Source organism: Schistocerca gregaria, chromosome 6 (assembly GCF_023897955.1).
Source record: "Schistocerca gregaria isolate iqSchGreg1 chromosome 6, iqSchGreg1.2, whole genome shotgun sequence".
Classification (NCBI taxonomy): Eukaryota; Metazoa; Arthropoda; class Insecta; order Orthoptera; family Acrididae; genus Schistocerca; species Schistocerca gregaria.
In genome coordinates this window covers 122,566,692-122,593,370 of record NC_064925.1, presented here as the reverse complement: position 1 = coordinate 122,593,370, position 26,679 = coordinate 122,566,692, and the positions used below count along the sequence as shown (strand labels likewise).

The 26,679-nt window shown below is 44.0% G+C and overlaps 1 protein-coding gene across 1 annotated transcript in view; it reads left to right on the top strand.

Moving 5' to 3' along the window:
* Positions 1–6,485: 6,485 nt before the first annotated feature.
* Positions 6,486–26,679, top strand: part of LOC126278748 (testis-specific serine/threonine-protein kinase 4-like) — a 120,069-nt gene continuing 99,875 nt past the window's right edge. The window contains exon 1 of the mRNA XM_049979024.1: positions 6,486–6,635. Within this exon, the coding sequence (XP_049834981.1) occupies positions 6,486–6,635 (150 nt within the window). The remainder of the gene's footprint in view (positions 6,636–26,679) is intronic.

Below are 26,679 nucleotides of genomic sequence, written 5' to 3'. Positions count from 1 at the left end.
AAACAAACTGCAAAACGATTTAGAAAAAGTATCTGAATGGTGCGAAAAACGGCAGTTGACCCTAAATAATGAAAACTGTGGGGTCATCCACATGAGCGCTAACACGAACTCGTTAAACTTGGATTACACGATAAATCAGTCTAATCTAAAAGCCTTAAATTCAACTAAATACCTAGGTATTACAATTACGAACAACTTAAATTGGAAAGAACACATACTGTAGAAAATGTTGTGGGAAAGGCTAACCAAAGGGTGCGTTTTGTTGGTAGGACACTTAGAAAATGTAGCAGACGTACTAAGAAGACTGCCTACACTACGCCTGTCCGTCCTCTTTTAGAATACTGCTGCGCGGTGTGGGATCCTTAACAGATAGGACTGACGGAGAACATCGAAAAAGTTTAAAGAAATGCAGCACGTTTTGTATTATCGCGAAACGTGCGATAGAGTGTCAGAGACATTATACAGGATTTGGGCTGGAAATCATGAAAAGGAAGGCGTTTCCCGTTGCCACGGAATCTTCTCACGAAATTCCAAACACCAACTTTCTCCTCCGAATGCGAAAATATTTTGTTGACACCTACCTACGTAGGAAGGAATGATCACCACGATAAAATAAGGGAAATCAGAGCTTGTACGGAAAGATATAGGTGTTCGTTCTTTCTGCGCGCTATACGGGATTAGAATAGTAGAGAATTGTGAAGGTGGTTCAATGAACCCTCTGCCAGGCACTTAAATGTGATTTGCAGAGTATCCATATAGAAGTAGATGTAGATGTAGATGTGGTGCCATTTTACTGGTCGAAATCGAAGCCAACGTCTTGCTGGTTCCGTAACCTTCCCGCCACCCACGTACTTCATACGCAGAGTGCATCCTTCATTGGGCCAAACAGATGGAAGCTCTGTAAGGCCTTCTGTGATATACAGCGGGGAACCCAGCAGGCACACATCTTTGAGTTCCACAACTGGTGGACGAGTGTGTCTGTACTACCAACAGAGACGTCCAGCTATGCAGCAAGGTATTTGATTGTGATCCGTCGATCACTTGGAATGAAAGTGACCGCACGTTCCAGCACTGCAAGAGTCACAGCTGTGTGTGACCGGCCGGCAACCAGGAGATCGGACAGTTTTCCACGACGTAGTTGCGACGATGACAGACGCCTCGCTCAAGACTCCTCGCCCAACGACTCACCGTGCTTTTGTTCACTGCCAGGTCTACGCAGACATTCGGCAAACGCCTATGAATATTACGATTCTCTGGTTTTCGGCCAAAATAAACTCAATGACTGTTCTCTGCTTGGAGAGCACGTCATACATACGCCACTCTGAAGGCTACGTATGGTACCGCCACCTATCCAAACTTCACGAAACTACAGGGGCTAAAGCGAGAAGATTCCACGATGTCCCATAACCAGTTGCGCATTTTTTCAACTGAAACGTGCCGAGAAAAAAGTATGTTGCATTATTTACTGAACGCCCCTGGTAAGAAATCAGTGAAAAATGAGGCCACGTGTAGATTTGACAGAATGACATAAACGAGCGATCATAATATGTCAATGTGATGGCGGAAGTGGTTCTGTGATGTTTTCACACCATGGTTCAAATGGTTCAAATGGCTCTGAGCACTATTGGGCTTAACATCTATGGTCATCAGTCCCCTAGAATTTAGAACTACTTTAACCTAACTAACCTAAGTACATCACACAACACCCAGTCGTCACGAGGCAGAGAAAATCCCTGACCCCGCCGGGAATCGAACCCGGGAACCCGGGCGTGGGATTTCGCGTGGGATTTCGCACCATGACTCGGGAACTCATACAGGTTGCCATCAATATGAAACAGGACGAAATGTTGCCCTTTCTTCTGCATCTTCATGATGAGGGTGTTGTGTAGACTCCCGTCTTCGAAAGTGCCAACAACCGTGTTCACAGGCTCTTAGCCACACTTAGTCACCATACCCAACATCGACTGGTCCGCTAAATGAAACAATGTTAATTCTATAAAAAGCGCCTATGACTATCATGAACAGCATATGGATCAACAACTCTGCACTGAGAGACTCAAAGACCTGACTAAAGAAATTGAGTAGTAGTTGAAAAATGCTACCAGTATTAGGAAATAAGTGAGAAACAAACCAAAGAAATGGAATGCATATGAAGGAAGAAGGAGAATGCTGACATGTGGTTGGAAGGGGGAAGCGAGTGGTTCTAGGCGCTTCAGTCTGGAACCGCGCGACCGCTGCGGTCGCAGGTTCAAATCCTGCCTCGGGCACGGATGTGTGTGTTTGTCCTTAGGTTACTTAGGTTTAACTAGTTCTAAGTTCTAGGGGACTGATAACCTCAGAAGTTAAGTCCCATAGTGCTCAGAGCCATTTGAATCATTTTTTTGGAAGGGGGAAGGAAACTAGAATATGCAAATGATTCCAGGTACTTGGGATTCTTACTTCTGTTGATGCAAGATGTGCAAGTGATATTTGTGCTAGAATTCCTCCGACCAAAAGAGTATTCCGTAAAAAGCGCAGACTGCTGATATCTAGGAATGTCACATTAAAAGTAAAGAAAAGACATTTCTTGAAAAGGTTGTTTGGAGGGTGTCAACATGTGAATCAGGAACTTTAACCTTGTTGAAGGTGGATAAGGTGGTGCAAGAGATATTAGTGATGTGGTGCTCTCGCCAAATACGGTGCGTAGTTTCGACGAGTGGAAGACCAAATGGAAAGATGTTGAGAAACGTGGAAGAGGAGAGTATTTTAATGACAAAGAGATACAATACTTAGTTTTGACATACGCTTCTTCACTCATTTTGGTGCACTACCCTAACAGGAGTCAAAAGAAGACGAACATTAGCTCTGGGAATAATTCCTAGATGATGTGAGAAGACTCCAAGGACGCTGACCAACAAGAATAACGTAGGGGGGGGGGGGGAGGGGGGAAACACCTTCCTGCGGAGTAACAGCAATGATGAGGAGAGGAAGAAAGAAGAATTCTATTATTTTTCATCATCCAAAAGGTTCCTTTCAACGAAAGTTTCTATGATCGATAAACAAACGTCTGTAGACAATGACAACACCCTGTCTACTTTAGGTCGCAGCCGCGTCAAGCGTTTAAACATCTTCAGGCGTTTGGAAAAATGCTTGTCTGTCATTGTTGAGTGGTTACTGTCCTACGGTTGCTGTCTCCGTCCATGGTATCATCGTCTCAAGCATTGTAGTGGAAAGGCTACAGACCTTAACATATTATCCTTTTTTAACGCTGCTCCGATTCCCCAGGCATTCAACACTGGGCCACGTTTCCTCCCCGTAGAGCTAGGTAATGATAAAAACATGGTTTAACTGTAATAGGGACTATAGCCGACATACATGTCGCGAGAGAATAGCAACTGAATTAATAATTGAATCAACATCATTTGCTTTTCAGTCCCAGTTGCACATTTTAATACACTTGTTCTGTAGTTAAATATCCAAGAAATTGGAAACGGTGCTCCTCAGTCATTGTCAAGTAGTGGCTGTTATGAGACGCCGCTTTTGTTCATATATAGTTTAGTTTTCTGTCTGTTCTAATGAAAAGGTGCAGAAAAAAGATTTGCCGTTCATTGCCTTGGTGCTTCTTTTATTGCCATTACTGATCCTTGTAAGGTACACCTTATTTGCGGATAAGTGCACTGTTTACCTTATTACCAGTTTTGGTATTTCACATATGTGAATATGTGAATTGAATGTGCCAGCTCTTCAGGTTGTACGGAGTAAGGTGCGAGAAGTAGATTCCATCGCTGTCTAGCAGAGGCGTTTGGCCATCTAGTGATTTCAGAGCAAGAAGGATAACGTGGCGATTCAGAAATCGCTCCTGACGTCGGCGAAGAGACATGTAGGGAAAGTACATTCATTCTGGCGCAAATCAAGTAATTGTTATTGAAAAGAATATGCTAACCAAAGTTGCCTGTTGCAACTCAAGACATTAGGAGGAGTCTACGACTCATAAATATTCTCTTTCAGTACTTTTACAATACCAGCAAGTGTTGATATTAATAAATAAATGAATAACTTTGGCATAACCGAAGTGTACAATGGTACACGGACTTGAACGCCTTCTATCTAGTCATGCAGTAGTCCATGCTCTCGTACCGCTAACATGTAATGATTTTATTTGTAGAGTAAAGAGTCCCACTACCTGTTCCATGACATAGGACAGATCACATCGTGCAAACTGGGATATATTTATAATGATCTTTGACCATCGTTTCACTTATGTTTATGTCAGTGTCTGCTTAGACACAGTGTAGCGAAGTTAAAACCTGTGATATGGTGATATACTTTATTCCAAAACCGTATCAAGTGAATGAATCATGCTAACTGCCACTAATTTAGCGTATTACACAAATGTTCGCACATTTACTTTTGACCAAATTGTTTTGTATAACCGAAGATACAAAGTTTGACTAACCCCCGCCCTCTGCCGCATCTTCACTGTTGTGTCCCTCCCTACCCTCCACCTCTACACCCTTCATCTCCTTTCCCAAGGTGGCTTCCATCGACTCCACCTCCCAGATGATGCCCTCTCTCCCTCTATTTATCGCTCCTATCAACTCTGATTCTCACCTCCCCGTCCGCTCCTCTGTCCTTTTCCAGGCTCCCTCTCCCCCCTCCCCCCTACCAATCCTGTTTTTTCCCCTCTTCCCCTCCTACACTCTGTTTGACTCCCGCTTCTCTCCAGAGTCCTTTTGCATTCCTCTCCTCTGTCTTTCCCCACTCCCTCTCGCGACTGCCCCTCTCCCCCCTTCCATCGGCTCCTCCCTCCACTTCGTTTTTCCTCTCTTCCCCCCCCCCCCCCACTTTTTTCCCCTCTTATGTCTAGGTTCCAGCCCCCCCCCCCCCCATCTGCCCTTGGCAGTGGTGTGTAATTTTCGTGCTAGCTTTTTAGTGCAGTGTTTTAAGTGAGTGTTAAGTACTGTGCGTCTTTTCTTAAGTGTTGCGAACGGAAATCATAGTGTCGCTGGGTGGGATTTTTTTTATACCTCTTGCGAACAGAAACCAGACTGTCGCCGTGTTTCTTTTAATTGTCTGTCTACTATTTTACCTGTCTGCTTCCTGTGTATTTCATTAGCATCGCTAACCCCTTGTTTTATGTATTAACTTCCACAATTTCCCGCCATTTTACAATTACATCTCCGTTTTTATCGCCTGTTTTTATTGTTTATTACCTTCCTCTTATGTTTTAAAAATGCTGTATGCTGATTAGCGGCGTACTAGGCTGCTGCCAGCTGGCCCCCTTCGGAGGGAATCGAAACTCACTAAAGGGAGAAAAAAACTTTATCAATGTCTTGTATTATACTGAAGACTATTAATTTTTGATACATAAGTAAGAGAATCAGTCATGTAGCCCATACATTAATTTAAATGTTTATCCTGTTATTGTTCTAATACTTGTACTTCATTTGTTCTTCAACCTGTTGCAGTTGCAAAACTTCAAAATGGCTTAGGCCGAAATATAGATTGTGGAACAAAACATGCTGCACAATCAAATGGCGATTACTATCTTTCAAAAACTGTAATAGTTAGCTTATAATCAGTGTGAAAACGCTCATTTTATAGTGTTTCCTAAATAAAAGCACCATAATGGCATCTGTGGAAAGATAATTTACCCAAAGAAACTTCTCCACACTTCATACTGTAAAAAGTAGACAGTAGCATTTCACTTTCAGAGTCCGACAGCTCTGCAAGGGGACATAAAACTATGGGAGAATCTCCTCATAACAGGCAGGAAGAACATCTATGTGGTGGCTCCTAAGTCAAGCCGGACGGTGTGGCCGAGCGGTTCTAGGCGCTTCAGTCTGGAACCGCGCAACCGCCACTGTCGCAGGTTCGAATCCTGCCTCGGGCATGGATGTGTGTGGTGTCCTTAGGTTAGTTAGGTTTAAGTAGTTCTACGTTCTAGGAGAATGGTGACCTCAGATGTTAAGTCCCACAGTGCTCAGTGCCATTTGAACCATTTTATGCTCCTAAGTCAGTTCAAGGACGAACTGGCTTAATTATTGCCGAACTCGGGGTAGAGAAAGCATGGCCAGCTACACTGTAAACACCTTATACCATCTTCTGCAAAACCTACTGGCTAAACTGAGACATATGTGGACGTTCAGTATGAGTCGGGGATTTTTGCATCCTCGACAGAAAGTGCTATTTTTTCTCCCTCGAACAGTGCGGCCGCGTGGAATTAGCCGAGCGGTCTCAGACGCTGCTGTCATGGACTGTGCGGCTGGTCCCGGCGGAGGTTCGAGTCCTCCTTGAGGCATGGATGTCTGTGTTTGTCCTTAGAATAATTTAGGTTAGGTAGTGTGTACGCTTAGAGACTGACGACCTTCGCAGTTAAGTTCCATAAGATTTCACACTTATTTGAACATTTTTCGAGCAGTGCTCGATGCTTCGAATTCCCCACGAGACAGCGTGGTCCCAGTTTTGTTTGGTTATTAGCAGAGCTGTAGAACTGGTCTGTGACGATGTTTCGGTTCACAGATGCGGCCGCAGAAGCGCCAGCGGCGGACCCTGAGCCACATGACGTGGTGGGCGGCGTCCGGGGCACAGTGCTGGAGCGGCACGGCTACACCGTCGGCAGGAGCATCGGCTCTGGGTCCTACGCCACCGTCAAGGTAGGCCGGCTCACCTCCCTCCTTGTTTTATCATTCAAACTCCCTGACAGATTAAAACTGGGTGTCGGACCGAGACTCCAACTCGGGATCTTTGCCTTTCGCGGGCAAGTACCCTACTAACTGAGCTACCCAAGCATAACGCACGACCTGTCCTCACAGCTTCGATTCTGCCAGTACCTCGTCTCCTACGTTCCAAACTTCACAGTAGCTCTCCTGCGAACATTGCAGAACTAGCACTCCTGGAAGAAAGGATACTACGGAGACACATGGCTTCGCCACAGCCTGAAGAATGTTTCCAGAATGAGATTTTGACTCTGCAGCGGATATGAAACTTCCTGGCAGGTCAAAACTGTGTTGCAGACCGAGACTTGAACTCGGTACCTTTGCCGTTCGCGGCCAAGTGCTCTACCAACTGAGCTACCCAATCACGACCCACGACCCGTCCACTAGCTCCAGTAGTAGCCAACTACTTTATGGAGCATTTCAAAGACATAGCCTTGAACACCGCTACTGCAAAGCCGATCTGTTTTTATCGCTACGTCGACGATAACTTCGTCATTGGGCCACATGTACAAAAGAAGAAGAGTTCCTGGAGCACCTGAACAGCATCCATTACCACATCAACTTCACAATGGAAATAGAGAAGGAGGGTTCCCTGCCGTTCTTGGACGTGCTTGTCCGCCGTAAATCCTATGGGTCTCTAGGTTATAGCGTTACCGCAAGCCAGCTTCCATCATCCAGCACAGAAACAGTCAGTTCTGATGACCTTAGTACATCGAGCTGAAACCGTCTCAGACACCGAAAACGTGCAGAGAGAATTGAGCCTCTTAGGCTAAGTATTTAAGGAAAACGGTTACAACAACGAACAGATCTCACAAGCAGTGTCATCCAAGCCTCAAATGAAGAAGACCTTTGAAGAAGACACCAAGCACGTTGCATTCTTACCGTTTGGTGGTTCGACAACAGGGAAGATTAGTCGTCTCCTGAAGAGGCATAAAATAGACACAATCTTCAGGCCTCCGGCAAAGATCCGGCAACTAATGAAATCTGTGAAAGACGATGTAGGCCTCAGAACGCCAGGAATTTACAACATACCTTGTGGATGTGGGTAGTTTTATGTAGGCTAGACTGTTCGCATTATTGAACAGCGCCGCATAGAACATGAAAGGTGTTACCATGTGCTCTAGCAGCTGTAGCAGAACAAGCTATGAAAAACGGACAACGAATTGCATTCTATGAGACGTCTATTATCAAATGGACCAATGGCTTCTAGGATAGTATGATAAACGAGGCCATAGACGTATGAATTTCTGACAACACCTTCAATAGAGACAGTGGATTGCAGCTGAGTACAGCGTGGGATCCGGTGTTGGGGAGTTGAAGCGGGCCCGGCGGTCGCGCGGCCAAAACATTACCATATATGGTGCAGGACCGAGCACCAGTGACGTCACGAGCGACGTCACGAACGACGGAGCGTCTATATAAGCACGGTAATGAAAACCACACGACAGTCATCCACTTGACAATGGCAGAGAAGATCTCTGCCGAAAGCTCGTCAGCAGTAAACCACTTGACGCGGCTTAACACCCAAGAATGTTTTGTTTTATTATTGTCGGTCCTGTTGATGTCCATGACGTTGTTAAGCTTCTCACTTTTACTACTGCGATTCTCCCGGACAGGAAGCATTCTTTACCCTGGAACTGTTTTCGCTCTTAACCATCGAATGTGTGTGCCTGTATAAAGTATGCCAACTACAAATAACATTGTTTTCTACCGTTCTACTGTTCTTTTATAATTGTGAGCCCAGTTAACTCAGTGATAAGCTGCCCTGTCATATGTCCAAGAGTGCGGCAACAAGTAGCTAGATGAGAAAAAATTTACGATCCGTCCCCCCCCCCCCCCTTAAAAAAAAGACTCAGATTGTGAGCTGGTAGTGCAATACAACAATCAGGCAGATGTCTACAAGAATAAGCAGTTGACTGGGATCTGATATTGTAGTTTTGTTAAATAATAATTTATTCATACAGAATAGTCAAGAAAAAAGTGTAGCGGAGGGTACCCTGTACCACTACTTGTAATTCCCTTTCCTGATCCACTCACAAAAAATAGCGAGGGAATGTTATTATGCCCCCGCATGAAACCTAATTTCTGGTGTCTTATCTTCGTAGTCCTTATGTACAATTTATGTTGGCGGTAGTAGAACTGTTCGGAAGTCAGCTTCAAATGCCGGTTCTCTGAATTTCCTCATCAGTGTATATCGAAAAGAATGTCGCCTTCCCTCCAGGTTTCCTCTTTTGAGTTCCCGAAGCATCTCCGTAACACTCTTTGACAGTCAGTATTAATGGAACAAGATGACACACCGTTACAATTCTTGCACAGGTTGAAAGTGGCTCCCATCAGCAGCCAAACAACGTCGATGCCGCTGAACTGTTGACCGAACTGCCGTTGTCAGTGTTGCTGGCCTGATAGCCGCACAGGACGCCTCGATGATTCTTCGTAGCTCGCTCAGTGCAGCTGGCTTCTGCTGATCAACTTCGTTTTTCAAGGTCCCCCTTAGGCAGAAGTCACGAGGTGTAATGTCTGGAGACCGTGATGGTTACTCAACAGCTCCTCTTCGACCTATCCATCGTCCAGGAAGCTTTTCATCCAAGTAGGCTCTGACATCTCCGCAGTAGAGAGGAGGAGCGCCATCTTGTTGTAGGTAAAATCTTTGGTTTCCAAACACCCCTCAGATGGCAGGTAAAACTGATGTTCGGAGCATATGCAGATACACTTCAATGGTTGCGGTACCTTCAAAGAAAAATGGGCCATCAAACGCTGTGACAGATCACACCACACATTAACTCCTGGTAGATTAACAGACTTGTCCTCGTGAACTTGAAGACATTCAGGAAACCAGTACACGCAGTTTTGGCGGTTTAGAGTACCACTTAGTTTTAATTGCGCCTCGTCAGACTAGATAACCATCCCCGCAAACCGTTCATCGTTGCGAAGCATGCTTCAAACCACTTCCCGTTCTCCACCTTTCAATCCGCGTCGTCCTTGCTCGTAGTTAGCAGTGATCTTTGAGTGTCCACTTTCCACTTTGCAGTATTCAGAATTCGTCGTACACGTTCCAGCGTAACGTCAAGCGATGGATCGTTGCCCAGGAACGTTACAGCAGAGAAGGCTGTGAGACGACGTCAGTCAATAGTATGGCGATGGACCCCTCCCTAGGCCGACACCGCAGCCTCTGCACGAAGACAATATAGCGTGCTTACGACTGTTTGTGGCATTCCAGTCTCCTCTTCAAGCTCCAAACCTTCGCCCTTCCTAACAATTGCGCGGGATTAGCTGAGCGGTCTAAGGTGCTGAAGTCATGGACTGTGCAGCTGGTCCCTCAGGAGGTTCGAGTCCTCCCTCGGGCATGGGTGTGTGTGTTTGTCCTTATGGTAATTTAGGTTAAGTAGTGTGTAACCTTAGGGACTGATGACCTTAACTGTTAAGTCCCATAAGATTTCACACATATTTGAACATTTTTTTCCCATCAGTTACGTCCGTCTGATTGGTTCCTTTCTTTTCCAACGTCCTTCCTATGTCACCATCCATAACATGGATTCCTACACCTTCTACCCCTCAACCGGTGTGCCCCATGGTTCTGTCCTCTCCCACTTCTCTACCTTCTGTACACGGCGGGTATGCTGCCCCCTACACCCCCTGTCCACCTTCTATAGTATGCCAATGACACCGCCTTCCTTGCCCTCGCCCCCACCCTGAAACGCTCCCAAAACATTCTACAATCCCATCTTGACCGGTTCACCACTTGGTGCAACCAGTGGTTGCTCAAGGTCAATCCTTCCAAGATCCAGGTGATCATTGTAAGTAAAACCACCCCTTCCTTCCGTCTCCTTGATTTCTATATCACCATTTATGGCCGTCCTAGCGCCCTCACCTCCACCCTCAAGTACTTTGGCGTCAGCCTTGACCGTCGCCTGTCCTGGACCCCCATCTCCAGACAATCAAAGCCAAGGCATGCTCCCAACTCCGATTCCTCATGCTCCTTTCTGGCTGCACATGGCGTCTGGACCCCTCCACCATCCTCCATTTCTATAAAAGCCTCATCCACCCTATCCTCTGCTACGCCCACGCTGCCTGGATCTCCGACCCTCCTACCTTTTACAAATCTCTCCAAATCCTAAAACGCCATGCTCTCTGCCTCACCTATCGCATCTGTCTCCCCTCCCCTATGCGGATCCTGTATGACCTTATTCCATTCCTCTTCCTCAAATGGATACGGATTCTCTACACCTCCCATAAACTTGAGGCCCCTCACCCACTTGTCTCACCCATCCTCTCCCACCCCGTCTGCTGCCGCACCTGTATTCCCACGTCCCACCTGCTCTCCATCTCTCCACTCTCCATACCCTCACCCTTCCGCCAATTCCCCCTCCCTGATGATGTCCTCATCCCCTCCATCTACCCCTCCTACCAACTTTGATCCTCCCCTTCCACACCCTGTGTTTTTTCCTTAGGGCACCCTCTCTCCCTTCCCTCCCTCCTCCCTTCCTCCCCCCTCCTACCCCTGGGCTTCCCTTACCCCCTCATACCTTCTTCCCTCCTCCCCATCTCCCCTGCCTCTGGCATCTACACTCTCCCCTCCCCCTCCTCCCCCACCTTTGCCCTTTTGGCAGCTCCCCAGACTCGCATACGTCCAGTGAACATTTGCAGACTGAAGATCATCACTATCGGTTCTGTGTGTGTGTCGTCGTGTTAGTGCTTCAGTGTTTTCAACACCTACATGACTACTCTGCAATTCACATTTAAGTGCTTGGCAGAGGGTTCATCGAACCACAATCATACTATCTCTCTACTATTCCACTCCCGAACAGCGAGCGGGAAAAACGAACACCTAAACCTTTATGTTCGAGCTCTGATTTCTCTTATTTTATTTTGATGATCATTCCTACCTATGTAGGTTGGGCTCAACAAAATATTTTCGCATTCGGAAGAGAAAGTTGGTGACTGAAATTTCGTAAAAAGGTCTCGCCGCGACGAAAAACGTCTATGCTGTAATGACTTCCATCCCAACTCGTGTATCATATCTGCCACACTCTCTCCCCTATAACGCGATAATACAAAACGAGCTGCCCTTCTTTGCACCTTCTCGATGTCCTCCGTCAATCCCACCTGGTAAGAATCCCACACCGCGCAGCAATATTCTAACAGAGGACGAACGAGTGTACTGTAAGCTGTCTCTTTAGTGGACTTGTTGCATCTTCTAAGTGTCCTGCCAATGAAGCGCAACCTTTGGCTCGCCTTCCCGACAATATTATCTATGTGGTCCTTCCAACTGAAGTTGTTCGTAATTTTAACACCCAGGTACTTAGTTGAATTGACAGCCTTGAGAATTGTACCATTTATCGAGTAATCGAATTCCAACGGATTTCTTTTGGAACTCATGTGGATCATCTCACACTTTTCGTTATTTAGCGTCAACTGCCACCTGACATACCATACAGCAATCTTTTCTAAATCGCTTTGCAGCTGATACTGGTCTTCGGATGACCTTACTAGACGGTAAATTACAGCATCATCTGCGAACAGTCTAAGAGAACTGCTCAGATTGTCACCCAGGTCATTTATATAGATCAGGAACAGTAGAGGTCCCAGGACGCTTCCCTGGGGAACACCTGATATCACTTCAGTTTTACTCGATGATTTGCCGTCTATTACTACGAACTGCGACCTTCCTGACAGGAAATCACGAATCCAGTCGCACAACTGAGACGATACCCCATAGCTCCGCAGCTTGATTAGAAGTCGCTTGTGAGGAACGGTGTCAAAAGCTTTCCGGAAATCTAGAAATACGGAATCAACTTGAGATCCCCTGTTGATAGCGGCCATTACTTCGTGCGAATAAAGAGCTAGCTGCGTTGCACAAGAGCGATGTTTTCTGAAGCCATGCTGATTACGTGTCAATAGATCGTTCCCTTCGAGGTGATTCATAATGTTTGAATACAGTATATGCTCCAAAACCCTACTGCAGACCGACGTCAATGATATAGGTCTGTAGTTAAATGGATTACTCCTACTACCCTTCTTGAACACTGGTGCGACCTGCGCAATTTTCCAATCTGTAGGTACAGATCTATCGGTGAGCGAGCTGTTGTATATGAGTGCTAAGTAGGGAGCTATAGTATCAGCGTAATCTGAAAGGAACCTAATCGGTATACAATCTGGACCTGAAGACTTGCCCGCATCAAGCGATTTGAGTTGCTTCGCAACCCCTAAGGTATCTACTTCTAAGAAACTCATGCTAGCAGATGTTCGTGTTTCAAATTCTGGAATATTCCATTCGTCTTCTCTGGTGAAGGAATTTCGGAAAACTGCGTTCAATAACTCCGCTTTAGCGGCACAGTCGTCGATAACAGTACCATCGGCACTGCGCAGCGAAGGTATTGACTGCGTCTTGCCGCTTGTGTACTTTACATACGACCAGAATTTCTTCGGATTTTCTACCAAATTTCGAGACAATGTTTCGTTGTGGAACCTATTAAAGGCATCTCGCATCGAAGTACGTGCCAAATTTCGCGCGTCTGTAAATTTTAGCCCATCTTCAGGATTTCGCGTTCTTCTGAACTTCGCATGCTTTTTCCGTTGCCTCTGCAACAGCGTTCGGACCTGTTTTGTGTACCACGGGGGATCCGTTCCATCTCTTACCAATTTATGAGGTATGAATATCTCAATTTCTGTTGCTACTATATCTTTGAATTTGAGCCACATCTCGTCTACATTCGCATAGTCAGTTCGGAAGGAATGGAAATTGTCTTTTAGGAAGGCTTCTAGTGGCACTTTATCCGCTTTTTTAAATAAAATTATTTTGCGTTTGTTTCTGATGGATTTGGAAGAAATGGTATTGAGCCTAGCTACAATGACCTTGTGATCACTAATTCCTGTAGCAGTCATGATGCTCTCTATCAGCTCTGGATTGTTTGTGGCCAAGAGGTCAAGTGTGTTTTCGCAACCATTTACAATTCGCGTGGGTTCGTGGACTAACTGCTCTAAATAATTTTCGGAGAATGCATTTAGGACAATCTCGGAAGACGCTTTCTGCCTACCACCGGTTTTGAACAAGTATTTTTGCCAACATACCGAGGGTAGGTTGAAGTCCCCACCAACTATAACCGTATGAATGGGGTATTTATTTGTTACGAGACTCAAACTTTCTCTGAACTGTTCTGCAACTATATCATCGGAGTCTGGGGGTCGATAGAAGGAGCCAATTATTAACTTAGTTCGTCTGTTAAGTATAACCTCCACCCATACCAATTCGCACGGAGTATCTACTTCGACTTCACTACAAGATAAACCACTACTGACAGACACAAACACTCCACCACCAATTCTGCCTAATCTATCTTTCCTGAACACCGTCTGAGACTTCGTAAAAATTTCTGCAGAACTTATTTCACGCTTTAGCCAGCTTTCTGTACCTATAACGATATCAGCTTGTGTGCTATCTATTAGCGCTTGAAGCTCAGGGACTTTTCCAGCGCAACTACAACAATTTACAACTAAAATTCCGACCGTTCCTTGATCCAAGCACGTCCTGTAATTGCCAAGCACCCTTTGACATTGCAGCCCATCCCGCACTTTCCCGAGGCCTTCTAACCTAAAAAACCGCCCAGTCCACGCCACACAGCCTCCGCTACCCTTGTAGCCGCCAGCTGAGTGTAGTGAACTCCCGACCTATTCAGCGGAACCCGAAACCCCACCACCCTATGGCGCAAGTCTAGGAATCTGCAGCCAATACGGTCGCAAAACCGTCTGAGCCTCTGATTCAGACCCTCCACCCGGCTCTGCACCAAAGATCCGCAGTCGGTTCTGTCAACGATGCTGCAGATGGTGAGCTCTGCCTTCATCTCGTAAGCAAGACCGGCAACCTTCACCAAATCAGATAGCCGCCGGAATCCAGAGAGAATTTCCTCAGATCCAAAGCGACACACGTCATTAGTGCCGACATGTGCCACCACCTGCAGCTGGCTGCACCCTGTGCTCTTCATAGCATCCGGAAGGACCCTTTCCACATCAGGAATGACTCCTCCCGGAATGCACACGGAGTGCACACTGGATTTCTTCCCCTCCTTAGCCGCTGTATCCCTAAGGGGCCCCATTACGCGCCTAACATTGGAGCTCCCAACTACCAGTAAGCCCACCCTCTGCGATTGCCCGGACCTGGAAGGCTGAGAATGATCCTCTGAAACAGGGCAGGCAGCTGCATCTGGCTCAGCCAGAGACAGTGCCTGAAACCGGTTTGTCAGACGCACCGGGGAGGCTTTCTGATCAGCCTCCGGGGACGCCTTTCGCTGCCTGCCACGCCTTGGAACGACCTCCCAATCAACCACAGGCGAGGGCTCAGCCCCACTGCGGGCAGCAACCGGGGCAACCACAGCGGCAGACCGATCTGGGGACAGACGGGACGAGGTTGACATCCCCGTGATACCCAAGTCCGGCTCCCCACAGTGGTGCCCATTGGCAACAGCCTCAAGCTGCGCGACCGAAGTCAGCGCCGATTGCAGCTGTGAGCGAAGGGATGCCAAGTCAGCCCTCATCCGAACACAGCAATCGCAGTCCCTGTCCATTCTAATCGATGTTTAACAACAGTTACCGAAACACGAGTCCGTGCCTAGATAACGCAAGCGGAACACGCAAAGAATGTATCAACTAACTTGTACAAATGCCTAACGACTGCGCTACAATCTGCTGAATTTACGATTACAGTAACTAAAACTCGAAATTGCACCTCCTATATGAAACTCACACGCAATTTAAATAAGAATCTACGAAGTAAACACTAAAGCGCGATGCTACAACTGTCAAATACTGTAATACGCCCGAAATATATGAATTAAACAATGCAAGTACCCAGAAACACGCAAAAAATTAATTAAACTATCTAACAAATAAGTAAGCTAGGGCTATACGACTTGCTGCTGCAGCTGCTTACCCAACGGCGGCAGGGAGCACCTCCGCTCCATCTTTCACATGTGTCACTCTACAGTTTTTAAGGTTGCCTCAAACGGATGTCCCGGGGTAACTAGTGCTCTGAACAACAAAATTTGGTTCTTTGGGTGTTGTGAGTGTATGTGTGTGAATGTACGCGCTAGCGGGCATATTATTACTATTCCTTTCTGCCAGTTTTTCTACCTACATGTGTGTTATACACAGTGGGCAAGTAGCCTGTAAAATATTTCATTCACTTTGAGATAGGCAGCCCAACATATGTCATCCGACACAAGTGTAGAAGGTATAAACTGGTTCAAATGGCTCTGAGCACTATGGGACTAAACTGCTGTGGTCATCAGTCCCCTAGAACTTAGAACTACTTAAACCTAACTAACCTAAGGACATCACACACATCCATGCCCGAGGCAGGATTCGAACCTGCGACCGTAGCAGTCGCACGGTTCCGGACTGCGCGCCTAGAACCGCGAGACCACCGCGGCCGGCGGTATAAACTGGGTTGCCTATCTTAAGGTGGATGAAATATTTTCCAGACCAGTTTTATTTTACGCAGCCTGTACACATTTCATCCCTATGACGAAGCAGAACTATTTGATTGTAGTTATTTGACATCTAAATTACATTTAATTCTTTGCAGAGATTATTGTTCCGTTGTCTGTTCCATAAATTGATGGCAGTATAATATTTTTGTTTATGATGTAACTCACTCTTTATGTGCTATTTTCATACAAAATTTCTCGGGAATACGGCTGTGGTATCAAAACTGGCACAATGAAAGAAAGATTAATAAGAAAGAAAAACAAAGAGTGGCAATAGTTCGTCTACTTTCAAAACAAACTGTCTGACTCTTCCAAGACCGTATACTCTTGTAAGTTCAACACTAATCACACCCTTAAGCACAGCCTCGGATCTACGATATTTCCAAACCGGGGCAAAAACTTGATAGTGGTGACCTCCACCCCCCCCCCCCCCCCCCTCTGTCTCTACCGTTTAAGATAGGGTGTATTTCTGAACAGTATGATATATAAACCATATATGTCTGAGGAAACGTAAGTCATGTTATTCGGTCGTAAGTGTACCAAAGTGAAGTGCCACGCCTCTTCACACAGTATTCTTCTATAGCACGTCACTGTATTTCGCTCTGTAGAATTCAAACGTGTATATTTTGTAATGGAAGCCATCAAACTTATACTCAGGACAGTGAAAAGTACAGTGTCCTGTGGTGCCTCTCCTACTCCCAGTCGGCCGGTTTGACATCCTACCGCCTTAAAAAATCTCGTAATTAATAGTGAGTAGGATTGTTTGTGGCCGGGAGAATAAGAACTCTTCATAAAGTCTGCACTCTTTATTGCCTGTGAGCTAATAACTTTCTCTTTTGTATGACATAAAATTAAATATAGAAAACATAAAACCAGTAAAAACAAGAGAAAAGCAGGACAGTTCACATTTCTTCAGTCTTAAGGTCCCAGCATTTTTTTCTCTCTTGCTGCAATTGCTTTACACGGCGTGCTTTCCTTTCTGCGAAAAAATCTATTACCTCATCAAAGCTCGTCAAACGTTTTGCTACATGAGAAATCAAAATGTTGTCCTATACTGGAAAAGCTGTTTCTATGAATAGTACCCAAGACTGGCGTGGTTTCTCGATTCGATGAAATGTATTTTGTCAGAGAAATGGAAATAGACCTTTCTAATATTGCAGCAATCGTAGCGCACACCAAATAAGCAAGATTGTTTTGGCACAAATGGTCATTTTTATATTCATTTTACATGAATAACATGACACAACATAACTCGCAAAATATCAATATTTAAATGCCTATCAGGCCTATTGCAAGCAAAAAGTTTTATGTTAGGAAATAGTTTCACTTTTCAGTCATAATCTGCAGGTTCTCAAGCGTGAGATCGAAAAGTAGTAAAGTAGTAGTATGAAAGTTTTATATAAATTTGGAATCGTAATGTCCTTCCATACAATTTGTGTGATGTCCCCATTTCTTGTCCTTGCTCGTTGTAATAAAGAATCTTGTCATCACTAATTCTGTAACTATTTCTGCCACAGTCAAAACTTATCCTCCAGTTAACTTCACTAACCCTGCCAGAATCATAGGTACAGTGGTCCCACGTTTATTCTCCGGTTCGAAGTTATTACGTTTTTGTACAATGCGTTTTCCGCCATATTCCGAGAATAGAACTTAAAGCGGCTGCAAACCGGGGACTGCACAACTGGTAATGTAGCAACTCGGCAAAAAAAAAATTATGTCAAAATTTCATTTGAAGATAATATGTAATCTTTCTTATCTGTTATTGCTGTTAGTCGTTTATTTCCTCTCTGGTAAACTGAATCTATGGATTTCGCTAATAAATGTAACAACGCACATCATTCCAACGCCCAATCAGCCACATAAACAAACATAGATTGACATTCGTCCATTCCGGTTTATTCGGCTCAGCTCGTAGAGCCCCGTTCATTTTTGTCTACATGATAGTTTTTTATTTCTAGATGCGACGGGGATTCCCCTGCCAGAGACGTCACTCAAGTTAGGATTCGTTCAGAAATGAAGTTAAAATTAATTCAAAAATGTTCAAAGAAAAATGTACAAAAAATGACTGGGATGCGTTTTAAAATCATATGAATAATCGATGGACCAACGTGCGCTGGATGCTAGGCGCTTTGTGCTAAATCTTTTTCTTCGAGAATATGAATTTGTGGCGCCCGGGGCAGATATCCCGCTTTGACCCCCCCCCCCCCCTCTCCCCCAGCCCCCAGGATCAGTGTCTGTTCGACCTTTCCCGTTTACTAAACGAAACCGTGATGAAATGCACCACTCTTCTCTTCTTCGAATCTTGTCTTGTCCTTCTGTCAGTCCTGCATGGTAAGTGTCCCAGATTTAGGACCAATACTCTATTAGCCGTAGAACGAGGATTTCCGGGAGAGGAGTATACTTGCTGAGGATTTTACGAATGAAGCTGTCTTGGTTATGTACAATTAGTTGCACGACGCAGTTCCATTTAAAATCACGCTGTACGTATAGTCGAAGATGTTTAAGGAAGGTGACTCTCACTATGATTGGTCGAAAAGCGCATAATCAAACACTTAATAGACATTTGCACATATTTATATGAAATACGTTATATTTGTTTATGCCAATTCGTGCACCATGTGTGAGTCCTCTTCAGGTCTTCAAAGGGTACTGCTAGTACTCTTCATCATCATTGTCGAGATGCGAATGATATCAGAATGTAAATTAGGTAACGTTTACAGTAATCTAATGCTTCTTCTCTTGTAATCATAAACGTCAGTCAATGGACACGATAACGTGCACCACTGTGTTTTATTTAGATAAGTACTCCTGTGTGTCACACTTACTCGTCCTATCTATACCTCACATAGTGGGTGTGACACACGATATGAGAATGTAATGGGATGTAGGTAGATGAAGGACTAACGCAAACTTAGTCAGAAAGCAGTTAGCCTGTCAAAACATAACATGAGAACGCTAAGTACAGGGTTTGTTTCAGGGGACCGTAGAAAGATCGATTCGGACGACAGTAGAGGGCAAAGAACGAAAGACCAGCGGTTTGAATAAGGGATCGTTATCCTCGGAAAGCAGCCATATCCCGGCACTGCTGCTAGTGGAATCGAGCTGGAGAGATGTGCTGTAGCTAAGTTCCGGTTGCATCATTGTGGATGGCACTCGCGATGTGTCATATAGGGTTATTTGGTGAGTGAAGTGTCATATGTCGATGAAATTATTTTGATGGAATAAGATGATGAGTTAGTGGCAGTTGCAACTGTCTTTCTACAGGCTGATACAGAATAACGGGAATGTTTGAAATGTGTCGTGGCGGCCATGGGCAGGTGGCAGCACTGCGGGTTCGTGACAGCGAGTAAACAGTGCGCCATTTCAGTAATCATGGATCAGTGGAACGGCGTTAGCCATAAAATTATTTTATAAAAGCAGTGATGGTTTGGTAGCAGCGCAGAGGGAGTTTCGACGTTTTTATAATTTAGGATGTTATGATGCCATTCCTTCAAAATACGCATAAAATTTTGGATTAATAACTTTGAGGAGTATAGATCTGCCCTCAAGACGAAACCAACAGGACGACCAAGAAGTGTGCGTTCACCAGCGAACGTTGATGTTGCACGCGAGTGTGTCATACGGAGCCCACCGGGTTCAATTCGTAAGCAAGCAGCAGTGGTTGGAATGTCCCGGGAGTGTGTTCGCAAAATTCTTCATCTTGATTTAAAATTTCATCCGTACAAACTACAGATGGTGCAACAATTGAAGGACAACGATTACCGGTTACGATTAGGATTATGTCAACAAATGATAACAAAAATAAACAATGACGATGAATTTCTAAACAAGTTGTGGATGTAGGATGAGACACATTTTCATCTCACAGGTTATGTGAATAAACACAATTACCAATGCTGGGAAAACACAAATTCTAGTGACGTTCATGAGGGCCCTGTACACGCTAGTACAGTGACAGTATGGCTGATGTTTCGTCACATGGGATTATCGGGCCGTATTTTTTCAAAAATGAACAGGAAAGCATAATAACTGGCAATGCCGATCGTTACGTAGAGATGTTACAAAATTTCGCTACACCTGCATTGAACAACATTCCGAAATTTCAAGAAGCCTGGTTTCAACAGGGCGGAGCGACATCACACGGCAATCAATGGCATTTGTGGAGAATTGTTTGGCAACCATGTGATCTCACGATTCGGTAACAATCCCTGGCCCCTAGATCGCCAGATTTATCCGTTTGTGGGGCTACCTAAAGAGCAAAGTCTACACGACTCGACCAAGAACCCTGGATGAGTTAAAACAGAGAATTCGGGATGCAGTTCACAGTATCCCAGCTGAGATGTTGCAGCAGTCAATGAGGATTCTCAACAGCAGATTTCACGAATGCATTCGTTCAAGAGGACGCCATCTAAACGACGTAGTTTTATGAAAATGATAAATACCATCAGAGTTTCGTTACTAGCATAATTGTAAGGTTCCAATTACTATGAATGCGATTTATTTCTTTCATGACTTCTAGTTTTATTGTATTGTGGAAATGTTCCCGTTTTTCTGTGTCACCCTTCTCTAGTGCTGACCGTCAGTCTTGCAACTTACAGGATGAGCTTCAGAGTGTTAAATAGTGGTATTTATGAAACCGTGTGAATATATTTCTTTGCAACATAATTTTGTGGAATGGAGGTAAATTTTGAAGTAGTTTTCTTTGTAATGCCACCAGTTCGCACCATTTCTGCTAGGCGCACAAACTGCGGAAAATAAATATGTTTGAAAATGGTCAATGGTAGCGAACGTTCATGAAAAATAACATACATTTTTATTTAATTTTTGGAAGAATTCGCGGCACTTTCTTTGTTGCTTGTCCTCGTGCTACGTGTCGGTGCGACCTCCGAAAGAAAGCAGTAACGGTCAGGATAATAATTTAGTCGATTAATTTGAGTGTTCGATTGATTGTCATTGTGGTTCTTGGTAGATGCATACTGTTGCCCAAGCGTGTGTGAATGGCAGGCAGTGTCTTAAACGAGACAGCCATCAATGTCCTAAGGCGTATTTAAAGTAATTTGGAACATTCTGATATTAGTTTTATGTAAATTTTGTGTATTTTTGAATTTGTTTCTTTGTGGTGGAGAAATAGCCATGTGCTTGGCACAGATCCACGTGGTGCCTGTGTCCATAGCTTTCATTTACTATCCACCTGTTTCGATTTCAGTATCAGAATTACAACGGCCTTCAGCCACGTATGTATATCAGTATGCGGATTTTGTCTGAAAGATAGCAGTATTGAGTGTTCCCACCAAAAGTGCATAGTGTACCCCTGTCTGCTGGGTCATTAGCTCCAGAGAAAAAACATTTTACTTTATTTATCGTAACGAAAGCCGCCCCTCTGAACATGTGTTTGCTGCTCTTGAATTCAACCTTTCCCACCCGCTTCACGGCCTCACGTAAATAATCTACCTTGCGGCATCTCTGATGCAGAGCTTTCTCATGTCGTACGCTAGCGCACTTAGTCTTGTCGGTAGCACGCAGGTGCTTTAGAGGTACACATCTGTCATTGCATAAAAATGTTGTATTGTTCTGAGATGGTTTGCCCTCTTGCCTTCCTAATAGTGTGACCAAAGGGTAACTCATAGGTAAGAGACGACTTAAGTGAATTTCATTTGCTACAATTCCATATAACTTAAGTTTACGTGTTTCCATTTAAGAAATAATGTTGTTTAAAGCGCGTATAGTTCAAATTCAGATGGAGTGTTGTTTGATACGGTAAAAGAAGTTCATTTATACTAATTACGTGTTGCACATGACAGTTTCTAATTCCGTCTTTACTAATCGGATGATACAAATAAACATAGCCCCATAAGAGAAATGAGTACCTTCAAAGTTAAATGAAAGTAAATCAGATTAATTGCCGATAGCTGAATTTTGGTTACGGATATGTTTCAAGGTGCGACTAGCGCTATACGTTGCATTTCTTAACTTATTAATTTCAGAGATCATGAATGATAGTTTATAGTCGGGCCATAGGGAATAAATAAACAGAATCCTAGCACAGCAATTTCAGTATACGGCAAGAGGAAAAATTTCCTCTTAACAAGTGCCAAAGGTTAGACAGAGATAATAATGACGGCACAAACAAATTGCTTCATGCCCATATAGCCTAACTAAAAATAAAGTAAATTTAGATTACAGTCCACTAGGATAGCCGTCCAGTCTTCTTGTCTTTCGCTAAAATTTTGTGGCTTTGTTAGGTCTCTGTACACAACAGGTACACCCCTGAACAGCCTCAGGGTGCTTTCGGCGCTATTCACTACGTATCTGATCAATCTTATCCGGCCGGACACCTACTGCTGGACTTCAATATGGTGTGCGTCTAACCATCACATTCATGATGGCTTGAACTCAGCTGGGGACATTTTCAGTGCCGCACCTGAAGGGCTATGGTGGCATGACAGCGCTTTCTTCCCTCAAGTGCCGAGATTAGAGAAGGTAGTTGTGTTTAAGTTGGGGGTCTATAGAGAAGTAGATGTTGTAACTTAACCCAAGGGTGTTCCATTGGGTTCATTTTGGGATCCTGGACAGGCAAGTCCATTTCGCAGATGTTATTGTCCACAAACCATTGCCTCACAGATGCGGCTTTATGATAGGGTGATCCGTCATGCTGATGCAAGCAATCACCGGCTCCGAAGCTTTCCTCTGCTTTTCAAAATGGTTCAAATGGCTCTGAATGTCCGGAGAACGTTAGCTGCCATCATGTGTAGTGCCAACAGTGGAAGAGTTGTTGTTACGGTATGATGGTTTCTCGTGGCCACGGTGTGGCCCCTTATTGTGCTTAAGATAAACGCTAAATGCGGCAGGGTACGAACATTTTTACAGCGTTAAATAACTGCGTTCAGAAGAGGCAAGCCGGCCGCTGTGACCGAGCGGTACTAGGCGCTTCAGTCCGGAACTGCGCTGCTGCTTCGGTCGCGGGTTCGAATCCAGCCTCGGGAATGGTTGTGTGTGATGTCCTTAGGTTAGTTGGGTTTAAGCAGTTCTATGTCTAGGGAACTGATAACCTCAGATGTTAAGTCCCATAGTGCTTAGAGCCATTTTTTAACCGTAAATCGCTTCAGGTAAATGCCGGCATGGGTCCTTTGATGGATCATGGGCGATTTCCCTACTCTGAGTCTGTGCTCCGTCTAGAATGACCTTGCTGTCGACGTGTGGCGAAACAAGCGCTGTACCATTTGAGAGATACACAGGTGAGCGAGTATGCCGGGATTTACGCCAGTCCACAGCTAGAAGTGCCACGTCACTAGAACTTGTCTGTGCGTGGCACACAGCTATTGCACCATAATTGAAGAATGGAATTAAAGGTTAAAATTGTTTTCACAAAATTTGTTAGCATGTGCTTTACTGTATTAATTTGTAAACTGTCAAATCTCAGAATGATCAGGTCAGTATTTTTCCCAAAAAACATCATTTTCAGAAAAAAATAAGTGGCGTTATAAACTAGAAACCCGGAAATTGGTCATAATGTGCAGATGTATGTCTAATTAACTGATACAAGTCTCAACGTAATTAAAGAAATACTTTGTCCAGAAAAATTGTAATCCCACTGAGCTACCTCTAATAGTTTTCGAGTAATTTGCAGAAAACTTAATTTGGAACTAAAACCTCCTTATTTGCAGTTGATTAAGTATCTCTTATATGAATGCTAGCAAGTTTTGATTGTACCACGTGAAGAAACCTATTAAATAATAGAGCTGTAACAAGTTTCAAGGCTTGGATTCAAATAATAACAAATACAAGGTCTCTTAAAGTTGTAGTCGAGAGGTCAGATACTACTGTCAGCTCTGTTCTGAAAATTCTAGACACCAAAGTTTAAATGCAGGCGAGCTAAAACTTCTTCTGTGATTTTAACTAACGTAACTACATGCATACAAAAATTGAGAAGATTCTAAGTTAATCATCAAGAGTGTTATAAAATATGATATGTTCGAGAAAGCGGCCGTTTAGAAGCTGATTCGTGGGCATGCGCCGGATGACAGCAGGTGTTCCCTTGGCCGTTTGCTGCGCCACATATATAAATACAGCTCGAGAGGCAAGACTATGCTTCACTCCACACGCAGCTACTGTAAGATCCGCGTCAGTCAAACGCCGGAGTACGCTCTGCCTCGGATGACGTCAGATACAGGCTGTTACTAAACGCATATTTTCAGTAATAACAGAAAGTGCACTCGCGAAGACTGTACACCATCTGGATCGCTTAGATTTCGCAAAATTAACTGTTAGTGTGCCGCCCGTAAGATTAACTAATCTGTGTGGTGAGTGGTGACTTATTTTCCATTTTTGTGGCGAGCAATTATTTTGATTATCAGAAGTCAGGGTGAAAGACAATTTAATAGGAACTTACAGCAGAGGTCGCCTCTGAACTGCTCATTGTGCTCTTTAGGATAGAGAGATTTATTGTCATTATTAACATAATGAGTAGTACAATGATGATCGCGTGAAACTTTGCCAAATATATCTATACATTAGAACTCAAAATCCTCATTTATAATCATAGTTGTGATACGGCTGAGCAAATAGAGAATAAAAATATTTCTTTCAGTGAGCTGGACAAGAATGTGGTCTTGCAGACTGGGAACTATGGTCAATACGTTCTCCATCGCTTTCTGGCTGACCACAATAATAATTTCCAGGCTCTCGTAGAAGACATCGAACAATATTCCCATATTTGAAATATTTTCTCCTATTACTTATGACTGATTATATTACTATTATTACTATTAAACCGTCACTCCACAGACAGGACGCTAAATACGAATGTCCTCCTCCTCCTCCTCCTTCACAGTCACATCTTACTCTCTGCAGCTCTAGAGGACTGAAACGTTACTGGCGGATTTTTACTCAGGTGACATCAGATCACTAGTCCACGTTCCAAGTCACTGAGATCTGTTGAACAACCCATTCTGCTGTTACCGCTTCTGTTATAACAAAACTATACTCCCCGGCTCATTTTATACTTGCAGGTTCGCCTCCTGTGACATCTAGTGGTCATTTCTGCATAATACACGGCTGTCTTGATACTTCTGATAAGGTAATGTATGCTGTTAACGGCAATTGTGCCATAACATTCTTCTGCGGTACCCCGAAGCTGCTTGCATGCTTGAACATTTCATTAATTGTGATTCGCTGTGAGCTGCGTCTTAGGAATTCTTCGATCCAGTCACATAGCTGTATTTTACTCAGCAAGCTTGTCTTCTGTTCAGTAGACGGCAATGCGCAACACTAACCACACTCATCTGATACTAGATATTATTAAAAGTTAAAGACTTGGCTGTGATGCACGAAAATAAATGAACATACCGCAGCTATTATAGACTGATCCTAATAGACAAATGTGCTTTAGCGCAGTGTTTTCCACATTAAGAAACAGTTTTCGGCGTGTCTCCTTGTACTTAGGTGAATGTTGCGTTTTTAACACGCATTTTTCACTTAAATATTACTACATTTAATCACTTTCTCTGATGCATCGTGCAAGATTCCTTTCTGAGTGAATCTGTACCACTGCGGCAATGATTTTCTGTGACGTTTTGCATAAAAATAGCGTTTACTCCGTGTATGGCACTGAGATGTTTTAGAACGTAATAACCAACTCGAATGACAGAAAAGCAGAAAATTTGTCAGGTTAGAAAAATTGTGTTTGCTAAAAACTGTTAGGCGACGATGCATTTGAAAACAACAAGTGAAATGCGTATGAACATTCTTGTACATACCAAATTTAATTGCAAAGGAGACTGTAATTTCATACAAACTTGTTGTTAATCACACAACTGATAGCCAATAACCCCATAAATACACTTAAAAAGTAATCTTCCTGATATCATTAATTTAATACTTAGCGAAAAGACGCAAAATGGAAACAGAGGTCTTCCTTCATCACACCCGACAGTGTTACAAGCTGGATGGAAACAGCGCTACATCGTTTACAGAACAAAAGGATAAATTGTATTTTATGCACTAACAGTAACAAATGTGATGTATTGCTGTCCTGTGATATCACTTCAGTGTGAATAGCAAAAGGGGAGATGAAACAATAACAGATTTGTCTGCACATAGATTTCATGTAAAAGCTCACTGCAAAGGAGTATCGTTTCTTACTCGACCTGTAATTTCATCCACTGGTACATATTAGTTTTTAACTAACTTTGTCCAGTTTTGGAGCACATTTTAACTTATTTTGCTTCCTGATATCCTTCCTTCCCATACCTCTTCATCCATTCCGCGCGTCTCTCGCAGTGTTGTTTAATCAGAACTGTACTGCAGTAAATATGGATTTTGTGTAGTACAGAACTATCACCTGAGGTACTGTAGTTGATTTTTTCGAAAGCGCCAATTCATATTGGGATTTTAGTTATTCGCGAGACATTTGTAGAATTTTATAGAAAGTGTTGCAGCATGGACGCCTTGGCTGAGCACTACGAAACTGATACTCCAGTATTTCTATGTCTGTGGGATATGGG